Raw genomic sequence first — 25748 nt, 5'->3', positions numbered from 1 at the left:
GTAAATGCCCCTAGTTGAGGTTTAATTCCAGGTAATGAGCATTAGGACCAAAACAAAACTAAATGAGGGAGGCCCCCCTCCCTGGGCCAATTTCGGTCCCGGGGAACACATCCCCCAGGGCCCGACCAAGACTTAATAAGGGAGGGGCCACGCACACCCTCTCCTGGGCAATTTCGGCCCGGGGACCCCATTCCTCAGGGCCAAGGCATAATTCCCTGGGGGAAGTGGGCTGCTCAGCCCCCCTCCTTGGGCTGATTTCGGTCCTTGGAATCCCATCCCCTGGGCTCTGATAAGTCTCCCTGGGTGCCCAGGTCCCACCCAGGGCACCCAGTGTACCCTGGGACAGCAGGGGGAGCCTCAAGGGCCCCCTGCCCCAGCTGGCTCTCAGTCTCCTGCAGGAGCCAGCATTGCTCTTGCATGCAGGGAGCTGCTGGAAATACAGCTCCCTCCATGTGGGAGTAATAGTTTCATCTCTTTCCCTGCCTGCAAGTCTTCGGGCAGGGAAACAGATGAAAACTCTGCTTCCAGCAAGCGGAACACTTTGATAGCTTCTGCTTTCTGGAAGCAGAGTGTTTCCTTTTGCTTGGCGGGAGCTGTCAAATAGGACATAGGGAGCCTCGCTGGGGGTGGCAGCACCTCAGGGCCAGTAATGGTTCCATGAGGGGGCCCCCCTCCTTTGATCAAAAAGGGCCAGCCCCAGGGAGGTGGTGGTCCCAGGGGACCATCTCCCTCTTTTTATTAAATGAATTGACCCCCGGGAGGTGGTGATGGCATGGGCTTTTGAAGCTCCAGGAGGGGGGTCGGTGCGGCCCCCCTCCCATTTAAAAAAACACGACCTGGGTAGGTGGGGGTCCCTGGGGGTCTGTGAGTCACCCCTTATAATTAACAAGAGCCCTGGCACCTGGCACCGGGGCATAAATTAGCCCTTGGAGGGGGTATTGTGTGCCCCCCTCCATTTTTCAATACACATCAGCATGCCCCAGGACCTGAAGGACGCCCTAATTTTTTTCTCAATTTTTGCCACAAATTTGTGAATGTTCGATATTTCACAGAAACGTTAAAAAATATATATATGCTTTTTTCACCCTCTAAGGCCCCAGGACCAAGACTAGGGCGTTAGGGTATTTGTACCCTGCCCCATTTTTTCATGTTTTTGTTTTTGAACTCACAAGTATGCCTTGTGCTCTCTGATGCAGGTCTCACTTTAAATGCTGAAAAGTGTAAGTTTCACAAAACCAAACTCAAATACTTTGATCATATTTTCTCTGAAGGGGGAATACTCCTGACCCTGAAAAAAGTACAATCAGTGTGATCCCCTTATCCCTCGCAAGATGTAATCATGATGCGATCCTTCGTAGGAATGGCCAGCTACTCCTCCAGATACATTTGTGACTTTGCCACGGTAAGGGCCCCAATAGGAGACTTAACAGAGAAGAATATTCCCTTCCAGTGGTCCACTAAATGTGACCAAAGTTTCAAGAAAATCAAACACACACTTGAAAATGCAACAGAAATGGCTTACTTTGATCCAAAGTTGAATAGTGTGATTGTAGTAGACGAAAGCCCGGTATGGTATGGCTCAATCCTTGCTTAACACAATGGACATCCAAATGGTCAGAGACAAATTGTGGCCTATGCCAGCAGAAGTCTATCTAAAGCTGAAGGTGCCTATTCTCTGCCAGAAAACAGCCTGGCTGTAGTGTAGACTTGTGAACATTTTCATGTATTTTTAAATAGAAAGCATTTCAACCTTGTCAGTGACCACCAGGCATTGCTCACCATTTTCAGAAACCTTAAAGCCAAGATGCCCCTTTGCATCAAGAAGTGGTTGTTGGGATACCAAGAGTTTGATTACACTATTGTGTATAACCTGGGGTAGGATCAAAACCCCCAGATTACTTCTCGCAAGGTCTGTTACAGCGTCACACTGCAACATCTAAAGCGGCTGAAGCATACATCAATTTCATAGTAAAGTCTAGAACCCCCTGAAGCGCTATTCATTGAGAAAATCATTGCTGCTATGAACACAAACAGAGACGCTCACACTCAAGGACATAATTGCAACGCAATCATGGAAAAAACACACTCTACCTCTCACAGATGACATTGAATATCAAAAATGTGCAGGAAGAACTTTATGTCACTCAAGAAGGTATATTAAGAGGTTTGACAATTATCATACCTGCAAGTTTGAGACAAGTTAATTAACTGGCACATGAAGGACATCGTGGCATTGTAGCCACCAGGGCGGTCCTCAGAAATCGAGTGTGGCTTCCTCACCTTGACGAACGAGTGGAGAAGGAACTAAGAACATGTCACCTGTGTGACTACTTATCTCCCAAGACAACTCAGCCTACGCTAAATATGTATGACCTTCCTAAACAAGCGCTAGAGAAAACTGCAGTTGATTTTTTTGGACTCTTAAACAATGGACATCATCTCATGGTAGTTATTGATGAATACTCATGTTTTCCCTTAGTGGAAGATATATAATCTACCGCCCATGACAAAGTCATGGAGAGGCTGGATGATATTTTTGCAGTGTGGAGTATTAATTCCCAAATCTGACAACAGTCCACCCTTCAATAGCAGAGAGTTTAAAGACTTTCTTACTTGCTTGAATGTCAAGCATCAGAAACCTACAACCCTCTGGCCACAGGTAAATGGCATTTTTTAACGATTAATAGGCATTCTGAAGAAAGTGATTCAGCGCACTGGTCTCGAAGGAATAGATCTCAGGTCAGCCTTATGTCCAGCCCCTTGTGCCAATCGGTCAACTCCTCAATCTACAACAGGTGAAAGCTCACACACCTTGCTGTTTGGGAGAATCATTGGGACAAAGCTACTACTATGAACCACGAGCCGATGATAGACACTGATGAGATTCATGTCACGGACACTTCTCACAAAAGACCTTTGCAGATAAGTACAGATGCACTATGGACACGGTTTTTAAAGAAGAGGACCGGGTCCTGTTCAAACAAAAACAGAAATGCAAGACTGATGCTCTGTTTGATGCTGATCCATTGTGAGTCATGACAAATAAAAGACATATGATGACCGCTCAAAATCTCAGCAAGTCCATTACAAGAGACTAGTCACATTTCAAGCATCTGCCTTGATGTTCATTGGCTCCAGACCACACGAGTGAGACAAGTCCACCTGAGTGCTCAAGTCAAGCATCTGAGTCTACATCTATGATGTCAGATGACAGTGCAACTCCTTCACGTCGTAAGACTCAATCTGGAAGATTGGTGCAAGCACTTTCACAACTCATTGAGGAGCTCTAATGTATATATGTTATCTGTACTTTTTATTTAACAAAGGGGAGATTTAGTGTTGTATGATCATCTGCAGTAGAACCCTTGTGGCCCTTGCCAGACTCCTTGCAAAGTTAACTAATCGGTTGGTAGGTGTCAGGGTGTGGTCAATACATTTTATGATGTATTACATTCAGTTAATGGTTGCACGACACAGAATAAATGACTGGCATTTCAGATCTATGCGTGTGGTCATTTGCATGCTCCAGAGCTGGAGTGGAAGCCACAATCGCTATCTTCAGGGTGATGTCTCTGCCCCAGTGACAGACATGTTCATCAAGTGGAATGTGAAATATGGTTGTAAAGTTACATGCAATAACTTAACAGTCATAACTAAATACCATTGTAGGAGTCTTCAACCTCTTATTCGAGGTGGTGGAGATATGTAACTCTACATCTAGATGTAAATCGCCACTCAGAAATGGTGCAAGTTATATCTAGGTGTAATAGTAAATGTACACAGGTTTCGTTGAAAAGGTTTCCCAGGATTGGTATTCTATGAATTTGTTTTTCTATGAAATCACAAACAACCACATCACCACAACAAAAGTGATGACATCATGGGGACAAGATGCGTCCTGCAACTTCCGTTTTCGTAGTCCTTTTAGTACAATGGCAGCTGTGTTCTGTTCAGCAGGAACAATGATGCCTCAGCTTCCCAAGTGACTGGCTAGTTACAAGTGAACCTCTTCTTTATTGGTAAAGCTAACCACACGTGACAGAGTGGGTTCACGCACTACCACTGTCATGTTCTCCCTAATACTTTATATTTTTGTTTGGGCCCTAGCTGTGTCGTGCCTGATTTTCTTTGAAAGCAAAAAGCAACTAGCCCATAGAGGACAACAGGAAGAAATGAACAGGAAAATATATTTCCTTTCTCAGCATTCCCTCTGAAGAGATATCATTTATCTAGGATAATGCAGTTGGAGCAAATGGTTCCTTCCAGCTCATGAATGAAATAGCATGGGTTCGCAGTGCTAGAGATGTGGGCTACAAGTGACTAAGGGGGGGTCACTCTGACTTTGGGGGGATGATGGACATCTGCCAAAAAGTGGTGACTGCCTCATCCACCAAACTTTGCTTTCGTTCACTCCATTTTAGTTGGATGAATCACAAGGTTTCCGTAGATGGAGGTTCAACTGACTCAGCTTCTGCTACAGGGCCACTGATCAGTGTTTGTCAGAAGGTCCTCACTGTTTAGGGCTGTCCTTCCAATGTAAATTCTTTCTGTTCAGGATCACAAAGAAAATCCTGGCGGTCTCGAACAGGAAAAAACACAAATCACTCTCAAGGCATTTAGAAAACCGCCCAGCACATCAAGGCCATTTGTTTTTTGTTTTTCATTAGCGAACCACTGCTTTAGGAGTTCGTTAGTGAAATACAACAACAAAAAATTGCTGAGTGGGCAAAAAACAAAAACGGTGAATCCTCCACAAAGTACTCCGACTTCAAAGCAACTGCTGCACAACTAGCTTCATTGAAGGCTTTAGAGATTTGTATCTAAAACTTTGGAGGATGCCTTCCTCCAGGAGCATGCAGGCCCCCAGTCACCATTGACATAATGGGCTGACAAGCAGCCCGCTATTCTCTAAATGGCCCATATAAATCTTTATAGTCAAAAACACTTTTGCTCTTTGTCTTTTTTTCAAACAACTCACCCAGCAGTGCCCATATTTTGCATGATTAAAATTTGAGTGCAAGCATGTTTTTCAAACCAACATTCAGCTACACCAGTACTAACTTTTGATTCTTTCTTACCTGTTCTCGAAGTGGACTATCCGAAAGTTCCAGAGCAGATCCTTTCTTTGTTGCTCTTTTGGCTGCAGGGAAAGATAATTAATATTTATCTCAATTACTCACTACAGTAGGTATTATATGTTGTGATATTACTAGAGTTCACACAAAGAACCCACCAATATGCCTCAGTTTGTAAAAACTTTAGATGAGTTCATCAAAGGGACAGAGGGCCTTTAACCAGGCTAGATTTTTTATGATAGCCACTGAGTATGTAAATGACTTCAGTTGATAGTCATTTTATGTAAATGTGTCTTACAAGGATGCTTTGAAATTCTGGCATGAATCTGGTCTTTCTGGGTATATTTGGGACAACTCTTTAAAATTAATGAAAAATTATCTACATTTCGAGAGAAGTATTAACATTAAAACATACATTTTCCCTAAAGAAGCTCTTTTCTAGACACTTCTCTTATGTGGTGGACTAGCACTTCGTCAACTGAGAGCAACCACCACCCTACTGTTAAAACCCCTTGGGCTGGGTGAGGATTTAGGACAGTGAAAGTTTGGATCTTGACTAAGGATCATAAATTGGGCATGGACTTTTTCTTCCTTGCTCCAGTTTTCTTACATCTTCTGCCTCTTTTGTGTATCGTAACACATCACATTTATGTCTGGAATGCGAAACATGTGCAATGTTCACTGGAAGTTTACCACTTACCACAACAAGAACAATTTCCAGATCTGGCAAACATTTGATGTCGGGGTTTTGCAATCAGGTGCAGGTGTCTTCGGAGAAGAATATTCACAACTTTTTCCTTCAGGTCTGGAGTTAAGGTGTTGTTGTTAATCTGAACCTTGGCAACAGTTTCTTAAGAGACACAAACAAATACTTATGTTACTTTGTAATCAAGAATTCACCCGCTTGTTAAAGCACACAAATAATTGTACGGTTACATTGTAATCAAGATTTCATCAATACGTTGAAATCAACTGATGACCTACATACGGCTGTATAGAAGAATAACACCCATTTATTTTCATTAGTTCATAATTATGCTCTCTGTCTTTCGCTCTGCTTTCTCTCACACACACTTAGGCTCTTTCATCTCTCTTTCATATTCTCTTTCATTCCCTTTTGGAGTTGGTCAAACACCTCAGCATCAAAATACACTGCTTCTGTTCTCAATCAAGACATAAAGTGACATAACAAATACAATGATTGATTTCCTCACCAATGACATAATCAATGGCATCACTCCCATGTCATATATGATATCACCAGTGACAGCACCAATATTATCTCATCACACTTTCTTACTTTACTGTTCACCTATAGCTTGGGTACTCAATGGCACCCTTCTAAGGTCAAAATCCAGGCAAGCATTTATTTTTCCCATTACTACTATTCTTGAGATACATTTGCATACAGTGTCTGAATCAGGAGGAAAATAGATATTGTCTGGCTATACTATGGGCCACATGCATCAAAGTAAGGAATTGTGATTCCTAAATTGCGATTTTTAAGGAATCTCAATTTAGGAATGCAATTCCTTACGCATGTAGGAATCGCAAACAAAACTGCGATTCCTACATATTCCTTAATAACGACTCGCAAATTGCGAATTGCTATTAAAGAATGCCTTCTTATTCATTCCTATGGGCCTAAAGACCTATAGGAATGAATAGGAAGTCATTCGCAATTTACAAGTACGAAATAGGTACTCGCAAATTGCTAATGCAATTTCAAGGGTGCTAGGGGGCCAAAAGGCCACCCTGCTTCACCCCCAAAATTGGCCTGTGTGCACATGTGGAACACACATGTGCCCTATGGGCATATGTGTGTGCCAGAAGGCACTTTGAAAATTGCACTTTTTTGCATTATCAAAGTATTTGCAAAGTCGCATTTAGGAAAGACTGCTGCATCCCAAATAGGGATTAACAATTTGCAATTCCCTAACTGCATTCGCAATTAACCCATTCGTTATGGTTAAGGGAATCACAAAAATTGAGATTTCCTTAATTGCAAATTGCAAAATAGGTACTGCTTCTCAAAAGGCCATTTTGTGATCGTATATGGACAAATTTTGCAATTCGCACTATTTGCAATCACAAAATTGTTTGATGCATGTGCCCCTATATGTTTTATTCGGTGAAACAAAAAATCTCTGTGAGTTTAAATGTTCACTTTTAACATTTATGTACTCACTAGTTAATAACGTCTCCCACAAGTCGTTGGTTTTTCAATACACTGTTTCAGAAGTATGACAAGGACAAGAAAACTGCATTTAATGTATGTATGTACCACAGAGATAAAAAAACAAAAACTTCAGCTCCGTCAAAAACAGAGAAAATGGAGGAAAATATACTCCATTGAAGATAAACGGCAGTTCTCGCTAGCTCGTAAAGAGTATAAAAAAGCTATATTGGAAACCAAAGCGGCCAATTTTCAGCCAGAATACTAAATGCCCATAATAAGCCGAAGGAAATCTTCACGATAATTAATGACCTTTGTAAAGCTGAGAGAATACTTCCCAGCCAGACACCTACCCAAGATGTATGTAACTCCTTGAACAATTTTTTCTTGGACAAAATTTCCATCATCAAAGCTAGCATTCCCACCAACGTCGGTAGGGAACACCTGGAGAACCTGTCAACTAATTCAGCCACCATGGATCATTTCCCAGTCATATGTCCTCTGATCCTATCAGACGTAATGACCCGCGTTAAATCTGGGCCCCCTAGGGATTGTTTTCCACCTCACGTCCTAAGGGACGCTTTTTCTGCTCTACCTCATGTTACATCTTGTAGTTATTTACATTTAAGATTGTATCTCGTGGTGTCATTTATACATTCTAAAGGTGTTTAGAGCGTTGGACATTCTGAATGGAGTCCTGAGACAGCAGCAGTTGTGTCTGTGTCTCTGGGGTTGTATTCCTAATAAACTTAAAAGAAGATAACTAATTGTGCGATTTCCACTTTGTAAAACGAGGGAGAAACCGACCCGCATTCAACCCCTAAGATGGTTACGAGTTTTTGCGGATTTGTTAAAAGTTTGTGTTTCCTGTTTACCCTACTGCATGCGGCATAGATACTACAGGAGAAAGAATGTAATGGAGAAATCGGACCGCTGCACTTTCCTGCATTCGGAACTGCTTTTTGGACGAGATCGTCGTATTTTATTTTGACTGTGAGTAATCTGCTATGTTTTCCGGCAATTCTTTACTTTAATTGGTTTTAAACATTGTTGTTTGGTGCGTCAAGCTATTTCAGCATTCGTTTTCAAGTTTGTTGTGCTGTCAATATTTTGGAGACAACGTTGAGTAATAACGTTTGTCCTACCTGGATCTTTCAACTTTGAGGATTCCAATGCGCACGCCATTATACTTTGCTCTCTGCGTTCTTGTGTTCCTTGGCTCTTCCTAGGCAGCGCATTGCACGCTGGGACTGCAGTGCATTCTGGGAACGCGTTGCATTGTGGGGCGCGTATCCCGGCAACCAGTGATCAGCAAACCATCGGAACTTCATTTATTACAGCGAACACACTTTCAACTTTAAATTTCAATATTTTTCAGGTACTTTTCATTTTATGTACTGCATAACAAGGAGATTTATTCAAGAACTGATTTCTTACGCTTGGATATTATTTTTTTTATGGACAACGGAGTCTACATTATTTATCATCATCGTGACATCGGTGACTACTTTATTTGTTTTAGTTAGGTTTTTTTGATATATTTTCTCTTTTAGGGAAAACTATTGTAGAATTTACATCAGAGAAATTGTATTTATGGTACTGATAGTTTATTTGTTTGAACTTACTTCAGAAGATTTGTGTTTTGATTTCTATATCTTCAGTATGGTATTATATTAGCTAGTCAACATGGAGATTAATTCTGTTTCAGCCCCACCTACATTTTTACAGGACCCAGGTCTTCCTCCTATGGTATGGGAAGATTGGCAAAAGTCGTTTGAGACGTATTTAGAAGCTATTGGTGGGGAGACCTTTTTACCATCTCGCAAGTTAGCATTATTAAAACATAATCTTGGGGTAGAAGGCAGTAAAGTTTTAAAGACATTGCCCATAACTTCTAACGTGAATTGTACCACATTGAAGGTTACTGATGGTGGGAACATTGGTTCTAGTGATAAAGATATCGTTTTTGATAGTACCAAAACTGAGCAACTCATTTCTGATGAGTATCTTGATGCCTTGAAGGTGTTGGAGGAAAATTATGGTAAGAAAACTAGTATTGTCGTTGAAAGACACACATTTTTCTCTAGAACACAATTGGCTAGTGAAACTGTAGCACAATATATTGCAGTTTTGAGGAGATTTGCAGCTATGTGCAAATTCAAGGATTTGCACGAAGAAATTATAAGGGATCAGTTCATTAATAGAACTAATAATAAAAAAAATCAGGAAAAACTGTTAGATTTAAAAGACCCGTCTCTTAAAAAGACCATCAGTATAGCTAGGAGAGTTGAAAACCATTCTCGCTATGTAAAAGAACTTGGTGGAGAACATGGTAAAGATCACAGTGATGTGCGTGGCAAAGATCGGAGTGATGTGTGTGCCTTAGTCAATCATAAACCAAAGTCTTATGGCAATAAGTATACCACACGGCATGATGTTATCAAACCCAAATATAAAATCTCTCCAGAAACTAACAAAAACTCCATGTCACAAACAAAACCATCCACCAGTAAAATTCCAAGTTTTAACAAACGTTTTTGTTTCAAGTGTGGAAATATTAGACATTCTGCTGAAACTCCATGGTGTCCTGCCATGAATGTGACGTGTTTCAAGTGCAATAAGAACGGACATTTTGCTAAGATGTGTAGATCTGAAAATCCTAATGCATGGAAAAGTTCTGTAAATGTTGTTAATGAGGTCACCGATCACAGCAGTGACAGTGAGATTGAAGTTATGGCTATTTGGACCAGTGAAGTTGGTGAAATATCCGATGACAGTCAACCACCCAAATGTGTAATCTCAATCAATGGGTGTGATATGGTGTTATGGGCGGATTCATGTTCCCCATTTAGCATAATTGACAAGGCTATGTGGGAATCTTTTGGTAAATGTGATCTTTCTCAATCTGATGCAACACCTGTGGGGTATTGTGGCAAGAAATTACCTGTGATTGGATGTTTTGTTGGCAATATCACTTATAAAGGCAGGTGTGCACAAGGTTTGGTGTATGTGGTCGAAAAAGGTAGAGCCTTATTAGGTTTGAAGGAACAGAAAAGTTTAGGGATAATTTTAGACTCAAATCACCCTAACCAGGTTCTTTTAACTCAAACTGATGTTGTGTCCAAATGGCGTGAAAAGTTTCCAGACTTATTCAGTTCTAAGTTAGGATGTCTAAAGAAATTCGAACACTGTATAATCTTCAAACCGGATTGTGCTCCCATTGTGCACAAAGTGCGCAATGTACCTCTTGTGCTAAGATCACAGTTAAACGTTGAATTGGATAGGTTGTGTGAACAAAACATTATTGAGCCCATTGAAGCGTCTGATTGGCTTAATCCAGTGGTTTTGGAGCGAAAACCCATCCGAAAATTGCGCATGTGTATTGATTTAAGAGATTTAAATAAGAACATCTGGATTGACCGCCATCCCTTACCCCATATCAATGAGATGGTAGCATCAGTCAAGGATGCTATGTATTTTTCATCTATAGATCTGTCAAACGCATATCACCAGATAAAGTTACACCCTGAGTCTCGTCATTTAACATCTTTCATAACACCAGAGGGTGCGTTTCAATTCCTGAGGATGCCTTTTGGGTTGGCCTCAGCGTCAGCTGTGTTTCAGAGACTCATGTGTAAGATTCTCGAAGGTATATCTAACATGTTGGTGTTTCAAGATGACGTATTAGTGTGGGGTAAAAGTGAAGCAGATCATGATGGTGTGTTGAATGAAGTATCATCTAAGTTACAATTGGCTGGTTTGACTGTTGCTGCAGAAAAATGCAAGTTTGCCACTACTGAAATTGAATATCTTGGCCATACCTTGTCAGCAGATGGTGTCAAACCCAAGAAAAACCTGTTAGATGCCATCAGGAATGCTCCTCCACCCTCTGACAAGGAGCAATTATGCTCTTTTCTGGGGTTGGCGGAATATTATTCCAAGTTTGTGTCTCATTTTGCATCTAAGGTGTTTTGTTTAAGATTGTTAATGAAAAAAGGTGCAAATTTTGTGTGGACTTCTGAGTGTCACTCGATTTTTGACAACATAAAAAAAGATGTTATCAATGCTGTAACTCTTAAACAGTATGACCCTAACAAAAAATTGATTATTGTAGTAGATGCAAGTGCTTACGGGTTAGGTGCAGTTTTGATGCAGAGAAAAGACAAATTTGAATTGGCAATAGCGTTAGCTTCTCGAACTTTGAGAGGAGCGGAGCCGTCGTATTCAGTCATAGAGAAAGAAGCGTTAACTTGTTTTTGGGGAGTTAATTACTTCAGGACTTATGTGTGAGGCACTAATTTCGAGCTAAGAACGGATCACAAACCCCTTGTAGATATATTTTCAACTAAAGGTGCTGGTAGAGCAACTCCCAGAATTGCTAAATGGATCTACAAGTTGCAGGAGTATGACTTTCAGATTATGTATGTACCTGGCATTAAGAATGTTATTGCTGATTGCTTGTCTCGCCTTCCCATTAATGACAATTGTGAGGTGGTTGACATGGATGAGGAGTGGTCGGTAGCCACTGTGGATGAAGCTTGCAATGGTGCTATTTGTTTGGAGGAATGGAAACAAGCTGTTCAGGATGACCTGATTTTGCAACAAGTCCTTTCTCGGTTAACTCAAGACGACAATTGTACTTGGAATGACAAGAAACTTTCAGAGTATAAAACTGTGTGGTCTGAGTTATCCTATGATTCTGTTTTTGGCATTGTAAGGAGAGCGGACAAACTTATTGTACCATCCAGTTTACATTCTAGGTTACTGAAGCTCATGCATGAGGGACATTCGGGTATGTTAGGCATGAAAAGGAGAGCTAGATGTGACTTTTGGTGGCCTGGCATGGACAAGGACGTTGAAAGGTGTGTTAGAAATTGTGTGGCATGCACTTGTAGTGATAAGTCTCATTTATCTCAAGAATCTACCATCATTCCTGTTCCGTTTCCAGAGAAACCTTGGCAGAAGTTAGCTATGGATATATGTGGTCCATTTAGTGTTAGTAGCATTTCTGGAAAATGTGCCGTTGTTTTAATGGATTATCATGGTGAATGGCCTGAGGTTGTGTTTGTTAAGGAGATCAAGACTGTGAATATGATTAGCTTTTGTGAGGAAATATTTCACAGAGAGGGTTATCCGGAATCTATTACTACAGATAATGGTCCCCAATTTGTAGCTGGAGAATTTCAGGATTATTTAGAGACACATGGCATAAAACATATCACTACTGCTGTTTATTGTCCAAGGGAGAATGGAATGGTGGAGAGATTCAATCGTGTGTTGAAGGAGTGTATTAAATTGGCTGTGGGGGAAAATATGGACTGTAAAGTGGCTGTCAAGAAAATGATTTGGAGTTATTGCAATTCCCCACATTCAGCTACTTTGAAGACACCTTTTATTCTTCTTAAGGGATGTTCAGTTGTAGTAAAGTAACTCCTGCATGGATGCACAAAACATCTTCTAACTCTGTTTCCAAACAAAGTCTTAGCGATAGGATGAATGTATATCAGGAAAAGTACACCCGCAGGGATAATAGTAAGATTAAAAAGCATGTGCGAAAATTTTGTGTGGGTGATTGGGTGAGAACTTCGCAGGTTGGAATGCCAAAGGATAATTTTTCCAGGTGGTATAATCCCCAAAAAATCTTTAGAGGTGATGGATGATTGTGTATTATTGGATGATGGGCGTAGGTGGAATTTTAACAAATTGACATTGTGCAATGATTTAGAACGTAATTTCTGCTTAGACAGTGATGGTAATTCTTGTGTTTCCAAGAATGACTCTTCTAAAAATGTTCAGACAAATTCCTACATTGTTTCACCAAAAATGTCATCTGGTCTATCAGTTCCAAACAATTATGGTTCAAGAAGGTTATCTAGCCGGATTGTTGTCAAACCTATCAAATTAGATGATTACATTTTGTATTCTTAAAATTGTCATCATTCAGTACTTATGGTGATATGATTGTCTGTATTCACTTTACTATTATTATTATTATTATTATTTTTTTTTAGGATATAGGATGTGTTACATCTTGTAGTTATTTACATTTAAGATTGTATCTCGTGGTGTCATTTATACATTTTAAAGGTGTGTAGAGCGTTGGACATTCTGAACGGAGTCCTGAGACAGCAGCAGTTGTGTCTGTGTCTCGCGGATTGTATTCCTAATAAACTTAAAAGAAGATAACTAATTGTGCGATTTCCACTTTGTAAAACCTCACAGTGTGCTTCCCTTCCTTAACCAGTCTCTCGTACAGGGTCAAGGTCCCCAGTGCCTTCAAGAACGCAATTGTGGTCCCTCTACTAAGAAAACCAGGGGCTAACCCCCTGAATCCTTCTCATTATTGTCCCATCTCTCTCCTCCCCTTCTTGGCCAAGATCCTAGAGGCTCACGTTGCCAGGTGCCTTTCCAATTTCATTGAACAGTCAGAACACCTAGCGCCACACCAAGCTGGCTTTCGGCACGCTCACTCAACTGAGTCAGTAATCCTTGCGGTACTGGATACTCCGAGAGCAAATGCGGACAAGGGCATCCCCCAGACCTTGGTGCTCTTGGACCTGTCGGCCGCGTTCAACACGGTCGATCACAAGATTCTGATGGACCGTGTCAAACAGACCGGCATACTGGGCTCGCATACAACTGAATTAAATCCTTTCTTGAAGGTAGAACACAAGCAGTACGACTGGGCCCATTCACTGCCCCTAAGCTCACCATCACATGTAGGTTACCACAGGGCTCGTCCCTATCCCCACATTTATTCAGTCTCTACCTCATGCCCCTGATTCCCTTCTTAAAAAACAGAAAGATAACTACCTTCAATTACGCTAGCAATCTCCAGTTCATCTTCACCTTGGATTCCCCTGACTCTGTCCTTGAATTCCAAGCCACTATGCTTCACATTCAGCGCTGGATGGACCTTAACCATCTTAAACTCAACCCGGGCAAGATGGAATTAGTGTTGCCTGGGAAGAGTGAGATTTCTTGGGGCCCACACTACAGGCCGACAGAACTAGGATCCACCCCCCACTCCCTCTCCCTCCCTGAAAAGCTGGGGGTCACTATAAACACAGATCTCTCGCTTAGAGGAAAAGTGGGGGCAGTGGTCTCCACCTGTTTTCTCCAATTGCGTAAAATTAGGAAGATCGCCCATTTGCTGACCCATTCAGCCCTTATATAGGTTGTGATAGCTCTGGTTCTCTCGCGTCTTGACTTTTCAAATTCTATTTACCTCTGCCTGCCTCTGTTCTTACTCAAACGCCTACAAATAGTACAGAACCAGGCTGCAAGATTAATCTACAAACAACCTAAATGGCAATCTGCCAGATCCTGGCTATCCAAACTTCACTGGCTACCTATTGCCCAACGTGCAGCTTTAAGACAGGGTGCTTAATCTTTAAGGCCTTGCCTGCAGGATCCCCAAATTCATCAGCTGCATAATTGTAAAGCATGCCCCTCTTCGCAACCTATGGTCAGCTCATCTTCAACTACTAACGACACCTACCAATAAACTAAAACGTCAGGGAGGGTGTAGGTTCTCCTACCTTGCCCCTAAATTCTGGAACTCTTTACCACTAGCAATCAGGATGCGCGACAACCTGCTGGGGTTCAGAAAGGCGCTTAAGACCTGGTTGTTTTAGCAAGCCTACGCATAGTCCGTTGCGCCGTGACAATACCCAAAATAGCAACGGTCCTTAGGATTAACAACATGAACAATAGAATGAACCCCTTCTACTCTGGAATCAGTATGTGGCGTATATACATTGATGACATCTTCATGATATGGAGATGTGAAGTCAATGATCTACGCCACTTTCTACATTGGATGGATAATAACTGTTGTGGCCTTCATTTTACCCTCACATCAAATAAATTCTCTATAGACTTCTTGGACCTTACCATCTTTCATCAAGACGGAGTCCTTCTGACTCGTTTATTCAGAAAACCTACAGAGCGGAACACATTGCTAGATTATTCTAGTAATCATCCGAGAGCTCTTCGCGATTCACTCCCTTTCTCCCAGTTTTTGAGAATTAGGAGGAACTGCTCCTGCAGGCAGGATTACTTTAAGGAAAGTGCCATTCTAGCAGACAAACTCAAAATTAGGGGTTTCCCTAGGAGAATTGTTAAAAATGCACTCAAGAGAGCATGGTATAGACCCAGGGAGACCCTGCTTACACCCACTCCAAAGAAAGCACAAGAAAGGTTGGCCTGTGTCACGACATTTTCACCAGTATCAAATAAATTGAGAAAAATGGTACTCCACCACTGGCCTATCATTAATGCAGGTGTATTAGAAATTGAACTTCCGTTATTTGCTTTTAAAAAAAGCAAAAACTCGAAGGACCATTTAGTCCGAGCAGCACTGCCAAGTCCCACTCAATCTTCCACGCTTGAAGCTGTATGGGGTCTGTCCCCCATTGTTGGACATGTGAAATGTGGCAACTGTAGCGTATGTGATCTAACCATTGAGGGAAAGACAAGGGTATTTAACAATATTACTTTCACACGTTCTTCCCTCTCAAACTGTAACACGAGCAATGTTATATATATGGTTCAATGTCCTTGTAACAAAATGTATGTGGGCCAAACAACACAGAAGGTTAAGACAAGGATCTGCCAGCACAAGAGCCGCATTCGATGCCAAACCCCCAATGCCCCACTTGTGGAACATTTCATCAATGCCAAGCACAAGGAAGATGAGTTGCGATGGACCATCCTGAAAGTACTAAAGCTGCCACCCAGAGGAGGAAACATGACCCAACTTCTTAATAAAGAGGAACTAAAATGTATAATACTTTTGGACACAATACAGAATGGCCTAAATCGAACAGAAGATTGGGCTGGACTCCTTTAACTCCTCTGCGGACTGTTCTAAAGACTTTTCAAAACTATTTTCTGAAAACGCAATTGAGGTCTAGTGATACAGTTAATCCTTGTTGATTGTATAATTTTTCGGAAACTGTAAAAACAATTGTAAAATGTATGATTTTTTTATTTTAGGCACTCAGTCACAGGTCTCCGATTGACGATTCACGCAAGGGGTTACCTTTCCAATATGGCCGCCATAGTTACACGTATCCTCACTTCCCCTCCCTCGCTCACTTAAATGCACTGCGCTGTTCAGATACCGAAATCACTTCCGGATTCTCGCGGCGTCGGAACAGTGCCCTCGAGCGGCCGACTGATCTCTGCTCGATTTGTGAGCAAGGCTGTAACGACTGCAGAACAGCGGTAAGGGTCCAAGCCCCTGAGCAATTAATTTATCCTCCCCTTGACTTGGTTTTACTTAACCCAATTCCCATGTTCCTTCCAGCGTGTGGAATAATTTTAGCCCACACCCCCATTTGGAAAAAGACTTTGCATCAAGTGACCGACAGCCAAGAGCTTTCCGTTCACTAGGACTCTGAGGTAACTATGCACTCCTCTCGCCACAACTTGAGCTGCATGCAATATGGTTAAGTATTAACCGACCTTCCCCTAATTATAGGAATCTTCCTTTAAACCACCGGTGCCATTTCACCCCTATTCCTGACTTTCCGCAGTATAATAGCACTGACAGGTTTGTCCTCCGAATTATTACTCACGGCAAGACCGATAATTCGAAATAGGCACCTAGATTGTTCCGCCGTTTGGTTCAAACGATCTGCATGAACACAAACCACCTCACTGATTTTCGCACATAATTCAAGCACTTAGTAAATCAATATCGGCACTCGAGCCACTGGCATGATACCGTTGATAATCACTCAATATCCACCAAATCGCTGCAGTCTTCAGCACACGTACCGCACGTGCACTCATTTCATAAAGAATGTTTTAAGATGCAAAAGTGGAACATCACAAATGTGAAATGCTAGTGAGAAGGGGGTGTATAATCCAATGTTGGGCATTCTGGCATGTTGCTAAAGAATAACATGTGGAATTCTGTGTATACTGTCTGACACAAGTGTTGTGTTTAAACAAGAATTTCCTTTCTTTCCTTTCTCATTTACCTACTCTGAACAGGCGCTTCAAAAGCACAAACAGGCAAATTAATACAAAGTCCTGATGATGATCCCAGTTCACTAGGAGCCAGAGATCGAAACGTCGTCGACATTTTTAGCAATTCTGTAATCTTTCCCATTGTGATTATTCTATTACAGTAATTGTTTGTCCGAACTTGCTTCAAACTGTTGTAATAATGCAAGGGACAGTTGGCTCCCACGTCCTTCTTGCCTGATACTCCTTGCCTTTTTCTTTTTTTTTTCTTCTTTTCCTATCTTCTCACTCCTGAACCTTGTTTGAGTGTTTTCTGGATAGGTACAGGCTTGTACCCTATCAGATAATGAATTTGACCCCTCTGGTGGTCTTGTTTATCTATGCTTATATTTGAATAAAGCTTTTCAGGCCCGGCTGGGTACTGAAATGTTTTGATATAGTACTGATTGCAGTCTATATTTCATTCTATTGTTCATGTTGTTAATCCTAAGGACCGTTGTTCTTTGTAAAAGTTAATTTGCCCATGGTCCCTAGGTACCTCTTGGGTTCCCTTGTTACGACTAAAAAGACTACCCAAAATAGCGCCACGAAACCTCCTGGTGACCGTGTGCTCTAGAAGTTCCTGCTAACATAACATAACATATATATATATATAAACAACCAGCACCAAACTGTGGTCTGTATCCGCTTCTTAGTTTGTGTAGGATTGCTCATTGTAACCGGAGTACCTGGATATATATATATATATATATATATATCTAGGATACCAACATAAGGACTCTGGTCGTATTTCATAAAAGATTTCCATTTATTAAATATTTTGATGTCTTGGTAACGCGTTTTGCCTGTTTCAACAAGCTTGCTCACATTTCTTCAATTTAAAAACAGTCATTATCCGATCACGAAGTTCGCTGTTTCCAATATAATGGACAACAGACTACATCACACATCGTATTGAATTAAAATACAAATAAATACTTGACGCACAACAGAATTTCAAAACAATTTAAAACATTTTGTCTTCATGTTTTTCATTGGCTTGTCTATCTAAATTTCTCACCGGGTTCAAAATTACATTATTTAATTTTTGGGGAGTTTCCCTGTGAATTTCATTTTGTGATCAGCCAACATTGCTTATGGCAAGTGTCTTAGTGTATTCAGGTATCTTGTTAGAGTTTCTTAAAATGCTATAACGTGCTAATTTGGCAATAAGCATAAAGTGCACTTATCTTTTTATAAAAAATATTAAAATTCATATGTTTTATAAATATTACAATCATTTAAAAAACCTCTATAAAAATGTATTATTTCTATTGAGGACAGTTTCATCCATTTTCAATTGCCTTTTGCAGTTTGGATTGAGTGCTAATGCACCATGTTTCAGTGACTCAGATTTTCTTAATCTAAAATTAATTCGTCAACATGCTTATTAATACTCATGAGGGTGTTATATGTTATTATAACATTAGAACAATATATGGTCAGTTTCTAAAGTATATATATATATATATATATATATATATATATATATATATATATATATATATATATATATATATATATATATATATATATATATCACGCTCCACGGGGATGTCCAACAGTAGGCAGCACTCGCACACAGAGTAGCTCTTCCCCAAAGCTTTATTGAGGTACAAACAATCGCGCTGGTCCGTGTAGTAAAGCAGCAACTGCACCCTGACGCGTTTCGAGACTTGCTCTTTATCAAAGGGAGTCTTGCAGTTACAGGCACGGTCACGGCCACACCTAAATTTAATCCCTCCTATCGTGGGTCCTTATGGGTCCGCTCTGTATGAGCCGTTGCACGTAGCACTCTGGGAGGTGTAGTCCGCTTCCATGTCCTTGATTGTGGCGCCTCGCACTCATTGTTATTAAGGGGCTCAGCTCCAGCATCGGGCAGCGCGTTGTTCTCAATCCTTCTCCATGCCCCACATACGGAGCCCCACCAACTCGGGAGTTCCGTGGCCCTCTTCTGTTGTTTAGTCGAGGTGGTGCCAGCCCTGCGGCAGGACGGCCGCAAATATATCACGCTCCACGGGGATGTCCAACAGTAGGCAGCACTCGCACACAGAGTAGCTCTTCCCCAAAGCTTTATTGAGGTACAAACAATCGCGCTGGTCCGTGTAGTAAAGCAGCAACTGCACCCTGACGCGTTTCGAGACTTGCTCTTTATCAAAGGGAGTCTTGCAGTTACAGGCACGGTCACGGCCACACCTAAATTTAATCCCTCCTATCGTGGGTCCTTATGGGTCCGCTCTGTATGAGCCGTTGCACGTAGCACTCTGGGAGGTGTAGTCCGCTTCCATGTCCTTGATTGTGGCGCCTCGCATTCATTGTTATTAAGGGGCTCAGCTCCAGCATCGGGCAGCGCGTTGTTCTCAATCCTTCTCCATGCCCCACATACGGAGCCCCACCAACTCGGGAGTTCCGTGGCCCTCTTCTGTTGTTTAGTCGAGGTGGTGCCAGCCCTGCGGCAGGACGGCCGCAAATATATCACGCTCCACGGGGATGTCCAACAGTAGGCAGCACTCGCACACAGAGTAGCTCTTCCCCAAAGCTTTATTGAGGTACAAACAATCGCGCTGGTCCGTGTAGTAAAGCAGCAACTGCACCCTGACGCGTTTCGAGACTTGCTCTTTATCAAAGGGAGTCTTGCAGTTACAGGCACGGTCACGGCCACACCTAAATTTAATCCCTCCTATCGTGGGTCCTTATGGGTCCGCTCTGTATGAGCCGTTGCACGTAGCACTCTGGGAGGTGTAGTCCGCTTCCATGTCCTTGATTGTGGCGCCTCGCACTCATTGTTATTAAGGGGCTCAGCTCCAGCATCGGGCAGCGCGTTGTTCTCAATCCTTCTCCATGCCCCACATACGGAGCCCCACCAACTCGGGAGTTCCGTGGCCCTCTTCTGTTGTTTAGTCGAGGTGGTGCCAGCCCTGCGGCAGGACGGCCGCAAATATATCACGCTCCACGGGGATGTCCAACAGTAGGCAGCACTCGCACACAGAGTAGCTCTTCCCCAAAGCTTTATTGAGGTACAAACAATCGCGCTGGTCCGTGTAGTAAAGCAGCAACTGCACCCTGACGCGTTTCGAGACTTGCTCTTTATCAAAGGGAGTCTTGCAGTTACAGGCACGGTCACGGCCACACCTAAATTTAATCCCTCCTATCGTGGGTCCTTATGGGTCCGCTCTGTATGAGCCGTTGCACGTAGCACTCTGGGAGGTGTAGTCCGCTTCCATGTCCTTGATTGTGGCGCCTCGCACTCATTGTTATTAAGGGGCTCAGCTCCAGCATCGGGCAGCGCGTTGTTCTCAATCCTTCTCCATGCCCCACATACGGAGCCCCACCAACTCGGGAGTTCCGTGGCCCTCTTCTGTTGTTTAGTCGAGGTGGTGCCAGCCCTGCGGCAGGACGGCCGCAAATATATCACGCTCCACGAGGATGTCCAACAGTAGGCAGCACTCGCACACAGAGTAGCTCTTCCCCAAAGCTTTATTGAGGTACAAACAATCGCGCTGGTCCGTGTAGTAAAGCAGCAACTGCACCCTGACGCGTTTCGAGACTTGCTCTTTATCAAAGGGAGTCTTGCAGTTACAGGCACGGTCACGGCCACACCTAAATTTAATCCCTCCTATCGTGGGTCCTTATGGGTCCGCTCTGTATGAGCCGTTGCACGTAGCACTCTGGGAGGTGTAGTCCGCTTCCATGTCCTTGATTGTGGCGCCTCGCACTCATTGTTATTAAGGGGCTCAGCTCCAGCATCGGGCAGCGCGTTGTTCTCAATCCTTCTCCATGCCCCACATACGGAGCCCCACCAACTCGGGAGTTCCGTGGCCCTCTTCTGTTGTTTAGTCGAGGTGGTGCCAGCCCTGCGGCAGGACGGCCGCAAATATATCACGCTCCACGGGGATGTCCAACAGTAAGCAGCACTCGCACACAGAGTAGCTCTTCCCCAAAGCTTTATTGAGGTACAAACAATCGCGCTGGTCCGTGTAGTAAAGCAGCAACTGCACCCTGACGCGTTTCGAGACTTGCTCTTTATCAAAGGGAGTCTTGCAGTTACAGGCACGGTCACGGCCACACCTAAATTTAATCCCTCCTATCGTGGGTCCTTATGGGTCCGCTCTGTATGAGCCGTTGCACGTAGCACTCTGGGAGGTGTAGTCCGCTTCCATGTCCTTGATTGTGGCGCCTCGCACTCATTGTTATTAAGGGGCTCAGCTCCAGCATCGGGCAGCGCGTTGTTCTCAATCCTTCTCCATGCCCCACATACGGAGCCCCACCAACTCGGGAGTTCCGTGGCCCTCTTCTGTTGTTTAGTCGAGGTGGTGCCAGCCCTGCGGCAGGACGGCCGCAAATATATCACGCTCCACGGGGATGTCCAACAGTAGGCAGCACTCGCACACAGAGTAGCTCTTCCCCAAAGCTTTATTGAGGTACAAACAATCGCGCTGGTCCGTGTAGTAAAGCAGCAACTGCACCCTGACGCGTTTCGAGACTTGCTCTTTATCAAAGGGAGTCTTGCAGTTACAGGCACGGTCACGGCCACACCTAAATTTAATCCCTCCTATCGTGGGTCCTTATGGGTCCGCTCTGTATGAGCCGTTGCACGTAGCACTCTGGGAGGTGTAGTCCGCTTCCATGTCCTTGATTGTGGCGCCTCGCACTCATTGTTATTAAGGGGCTCAGCTCCAGCATCGGGCAGCGCGTTGTTCTCAATCCTTCTCCATGCCCCACATACGGAGCCCCACCAACTCGGGAGTTCCGTGGCCCTCTTCTGTTGTTTAGTCGAGGTGGTGCCAGCCCTGCGGCAGGACGGCCGCAAATATATCACGCTCCACGGGGATGTCCAACAGTAGGCAGCACTCGCACACAGAGTAGCTCTTCCCCAAAGCTTTATTGAGGTACAAACAATCGCGCTGGTCCGTGTAGTAAAGCAGCAACTGCACCCTGACGCGTTTCGAGACTTGCTCTTTATCAAAGGGAGTCTTGCAGTTACAGGCACGGTCACGGCCACACCTAAATTTAATCCCTCCTATCGTGGGTCCTTATGGGTCCGCTCTGTATGAGCCGTTGCACGTAGCACTCTGGGAGGTGTAGTCCGCTTCCATGTCCTTGATTGTGGCGCCTCGCACTCATTGTTATTAAGGGGCTCAGCTCCAGCATCGGGCAGCGCGTTGTTCTCAATCCTTCTCCATGCCCCACATACGGAGCCCCACCAACTCGGGAGTTGCGTGGCCCTCTTCTGTTGTTTAGTCGAGGTGGTGCCAGCCCTGCGGCAGGACGGCCGCAAATATATCACGCTCCACGGGGATGTCCAACAGTAGGCAGCACTCGCACACAGAGTAGCTCTTCCCCAAAGCTTTATTGAGGTACAAACAATCGCGCTGGTCCGTGTAGTAAAGCAGCAACTGCACCCTGACGCGTTTCGAGACTTGCTCTTTATCAAAGGGAGTCTTGCAGTTACAGGCACGGTCACGGCCACACCTAAATTTAATCCCTCCTATCGTGGGTCCTTATGGGTCCGCTCTGTATGAGCCGTTGCACGTAGCACTCTGGGAGGTGTAGTCCGCTTCCATGTCCTTGATTGTGGCGCCTCGCACTCATTGTTATTAAGGGGCTCAGCTCCAGCATCGGGCAGCGCGTTGTTCTCAATCCTTCTCCATGCCCCACATACGGAGCCCCACCAACTCGGGAGTTCCGTGGCCCTCTTCTGTTGTTTAGTCGAGGTGGTGCCAGCCCTGCGGCAGGACGGCCGCAAATATATCACGCTCCACGGGGATGTCCAACAGTAGGCAGCACTCGCACACAGAGTAGCTCTTCCCCAAAGCTTTATTGAGGTACAAACAATCGCGCTGGTCCGTGTAGTAAAGCAGCAACTGCACCCTGACGCGTTTCGAGACTTGCTCTTTATCAAAGGGAGTCTTGCAGTTACAGGCACGGTCACGGCCACACCTAAATTTAATCCCTCCTATCGTGGGTCCTTATGGGTCCGCTCTGTATGAGCCGTTGCACGTAGCACTCTGGGAGGTGTAGTCCGCTTCCATGTCCTTGATTGTGGCGCCTCGCACTCATTGTTATTAAGGGTCTCAGCTCCAGCATCGGGCAGCGCGTTGTTCTCAATCCTTCTTCATGCCCCACATACGGAGCCCCACCAACTCGGGAGTTCCGTGGCCCTCTTCTGTTGTTTAGTCGAGGTGGTGCCAGCCCTGCGGCAGGACGGCCGCAAATATATCACGCTCCACGGGGATGTCCAACAGTAGGCAGCACTCGCACACAGAGTAGCTCTTCCCCAAAGCTTTATTGAGGTACAAACAATCGCGCTGGTCCGTGTAGTAAAGCAGCAACTGCACCCTGACGCGTTTCGAGACTTGCTCTTTATCAAAGGGAGTCTTGCAGTTACAGGCACGGTCACGGCCACACCTAAATTTAATCCCTCCTATCGTGGGTCCTTATGGGTCCGCTCTGTATGAGCCGTTGCACGTAGCACTCTGGGAGGTGTAGTCCGCTTCCATGTCCTTGATTGTGGCGCCTCGCACTCATTGTTATTAAGGGGCTCAGCTCCAGCATCGGGCAGCGCGTTGTTCTCAATCCTTCTCCATGCCCCACATACGGAGCCCCACCAACTCGGGAGTTCCGTGGCCCTCTTCTGTTGTTTAGTCGAGGTGGTGCCAGCCCTGCGGCAGGACGGCCGCAAATATATCACGCTCCACGGGGATGTCCAACAGTAGGCAGCACTCGCACACAGAGTAGCTCTTCCCCAAAGCTTTATTGAGGTACAAACAATCGCGCTGGTCCGTGTAGTAAAGCAGCAACTGCACCCTGACGCGTTTCGAGACTTGCTCTTTATCAAAGGGAGTCTTGCAGTTACAGGCACAGTCACGGCCACACCTAAATTTAATCCCTCCTATCGTGGGTCCTTATGGGTCCGCTCTGTATGAGCCGTTGCACGTAGCACTCTGGGAGGTGTAGTCCGCTTCCATGTCCTTGATTGTGGCGCCTCGCCTCAAGGATTGAGAACAACGCGCTGCCCGATGCTGGAGCTGAGCCCCTTAATAACAATGAGTGCGAGGCGCCACAATCAAGGACATGGAAGCGGACTACACCTCCCAGAGTGCTACGTGCAACGGCTCATACAGAGCGGACCCATTAGGACCCACGATAGGAGGGATTAAATTTAGGTGTGGCCGTGACCGTGCCTGTAACTGCAAGACTCCCTTTGATAAAGAGCAAGTCTCGAAACGCGTCAGGGTGCAGTTGCTGCTTTACTACACGGACCAGCGCGATTGTTTGTACCTCAATAAAGCTTTGGGGAAGAGCTACTCTGTGTGCGAGTGCTGCCTACTGTTGGACATCCCCGTGGAGCGTGATATATTTGCGGCCGTCCTGCCGCAGGGCTGGCACCACCTCGACTAAACAACAGAAGAGGGCCACGGAACTCCCGAGTTGGTGGGGCTCCGTATGTGGGGCATGGAGAAGGATTGAGAACAACGCGCTGCCCGATGCTGGAGCTGAGCCCCTTAATAACAATGAGTGCGAGGCGCCACAATCAAGGACATGGAAGCGGACTACCCCTCCCAGAGTGCTACGTGCAACGGCTCATACAGAGCGGACCCATAAGGACCCACGATAGGAGGGATTAAATTTAGGTGTGGCCGTGACCGTGCCTGTAACTGCAAGACTCCCTTTGATAAAGAGCAAGTCTCGAAACGCGTCAGGGTGCAGTTGCTGCTTTACTACACGGACCAGCGCGATTGTTTGTACCTCAATAAAGCTTTGGGGAAGAGCTACTCTGTGTGCGAGTGCTGCCTACTGTTGGACATCCCCGTGGAGCGTGATATATTTGCGGCCGTCCTGCCGCAGGGCTGGCACCACCTCGACTAAACAACAGAAGAGGGCCACGGAACTCCCGAGTTGGTGGGGCTCCGTATGTGGGGCATGGAGAAGGATTGAGAACAACGCGCTGCCCGATGCTGGAGCTGAGCCCCTTAATAACAATGAGTGCGAGGCGCCACAATCAAGGACATGGAAGCGGACTACACCTCCCAGAGTGCTACGTGCAACGGCTCATACAGAGCGGACCCATAAGGACCCACGATAGGAGGGATTAAATTTAGGTGTGGCCGTGACCGTGCCTGTAACTGCAAGACTCCCTTTGATAAAGAGCAAGTCTCGAAACGCGTCAGGGTGCAGTTGCTGCTTTACTACACGGACCAGCGCGATTGTTTGTACCTCAATAAAGCTTTGGGGAAGAGCTACTCTGTGTGCGAGTGCTGCCTACTGTTAGACATCCCCGTGGAGCGTGATATATTTGCGGCCGTCCTGCCGCAGGGCTGGCACCACCTCGACTAAACAACAGAAGAGGGCCACGGAACTCCCGAGTTGGTGGGGCTCCGTATGTGGGGCATGGAGAAGGATTGAGAACAACGCGCTGCCCGATGCTGGAGCTGAGCCCCTTAATAACAATGAGTGCGAGGCGCCACAATCAAGGACAT

At 44.6% G+C, this 25748-nt stretch overlaps 1 protein-coding gene across 1 annotated transcript in view; it reads right to left on the bottom strand.

Moving 5' to 3' along the window:
- LOC147702880 (electrogenic sodium bicarbonate cotransporter 1-like) overlaps positions 1-25748 on the bottom strand; it is a 386862-nt gene that overhangs the window by 237882 nt on the left and 123232 nt on the right. The window contains exons 3-4 of the mRNA XM_086931461.1: positions 5776-5925; positions 5079-5140 (exon numbers count right to left, since the gene is read on the bottom strand). Of these exons, the coding sequence (XP_086787587.1) occupies positions 5079-5140; positions 5776-5925 (212 nt within the window). The remainder of the gene's footprint in view (positions 1-5078; positions 5141-5775; positions 5926-25748) is intronic.

This window comes from Lissotriton vulgaris, chromosome 7, assembly GCF_964263255.1.
Source record: "Lissotriton vulgaris chromosome 7, aLisVul1.2, whole genome shotgun sequence".
Taxonomy (NCBI): Eukaryota; Metazoa; Chordata; class Amphibia; order Caudata; family Salamandridae; genus Lissotriton; species Lissotriton vulgaris.
This window is presented reverse-complemented; position numbering and strand designations above follow the sequence as displayed.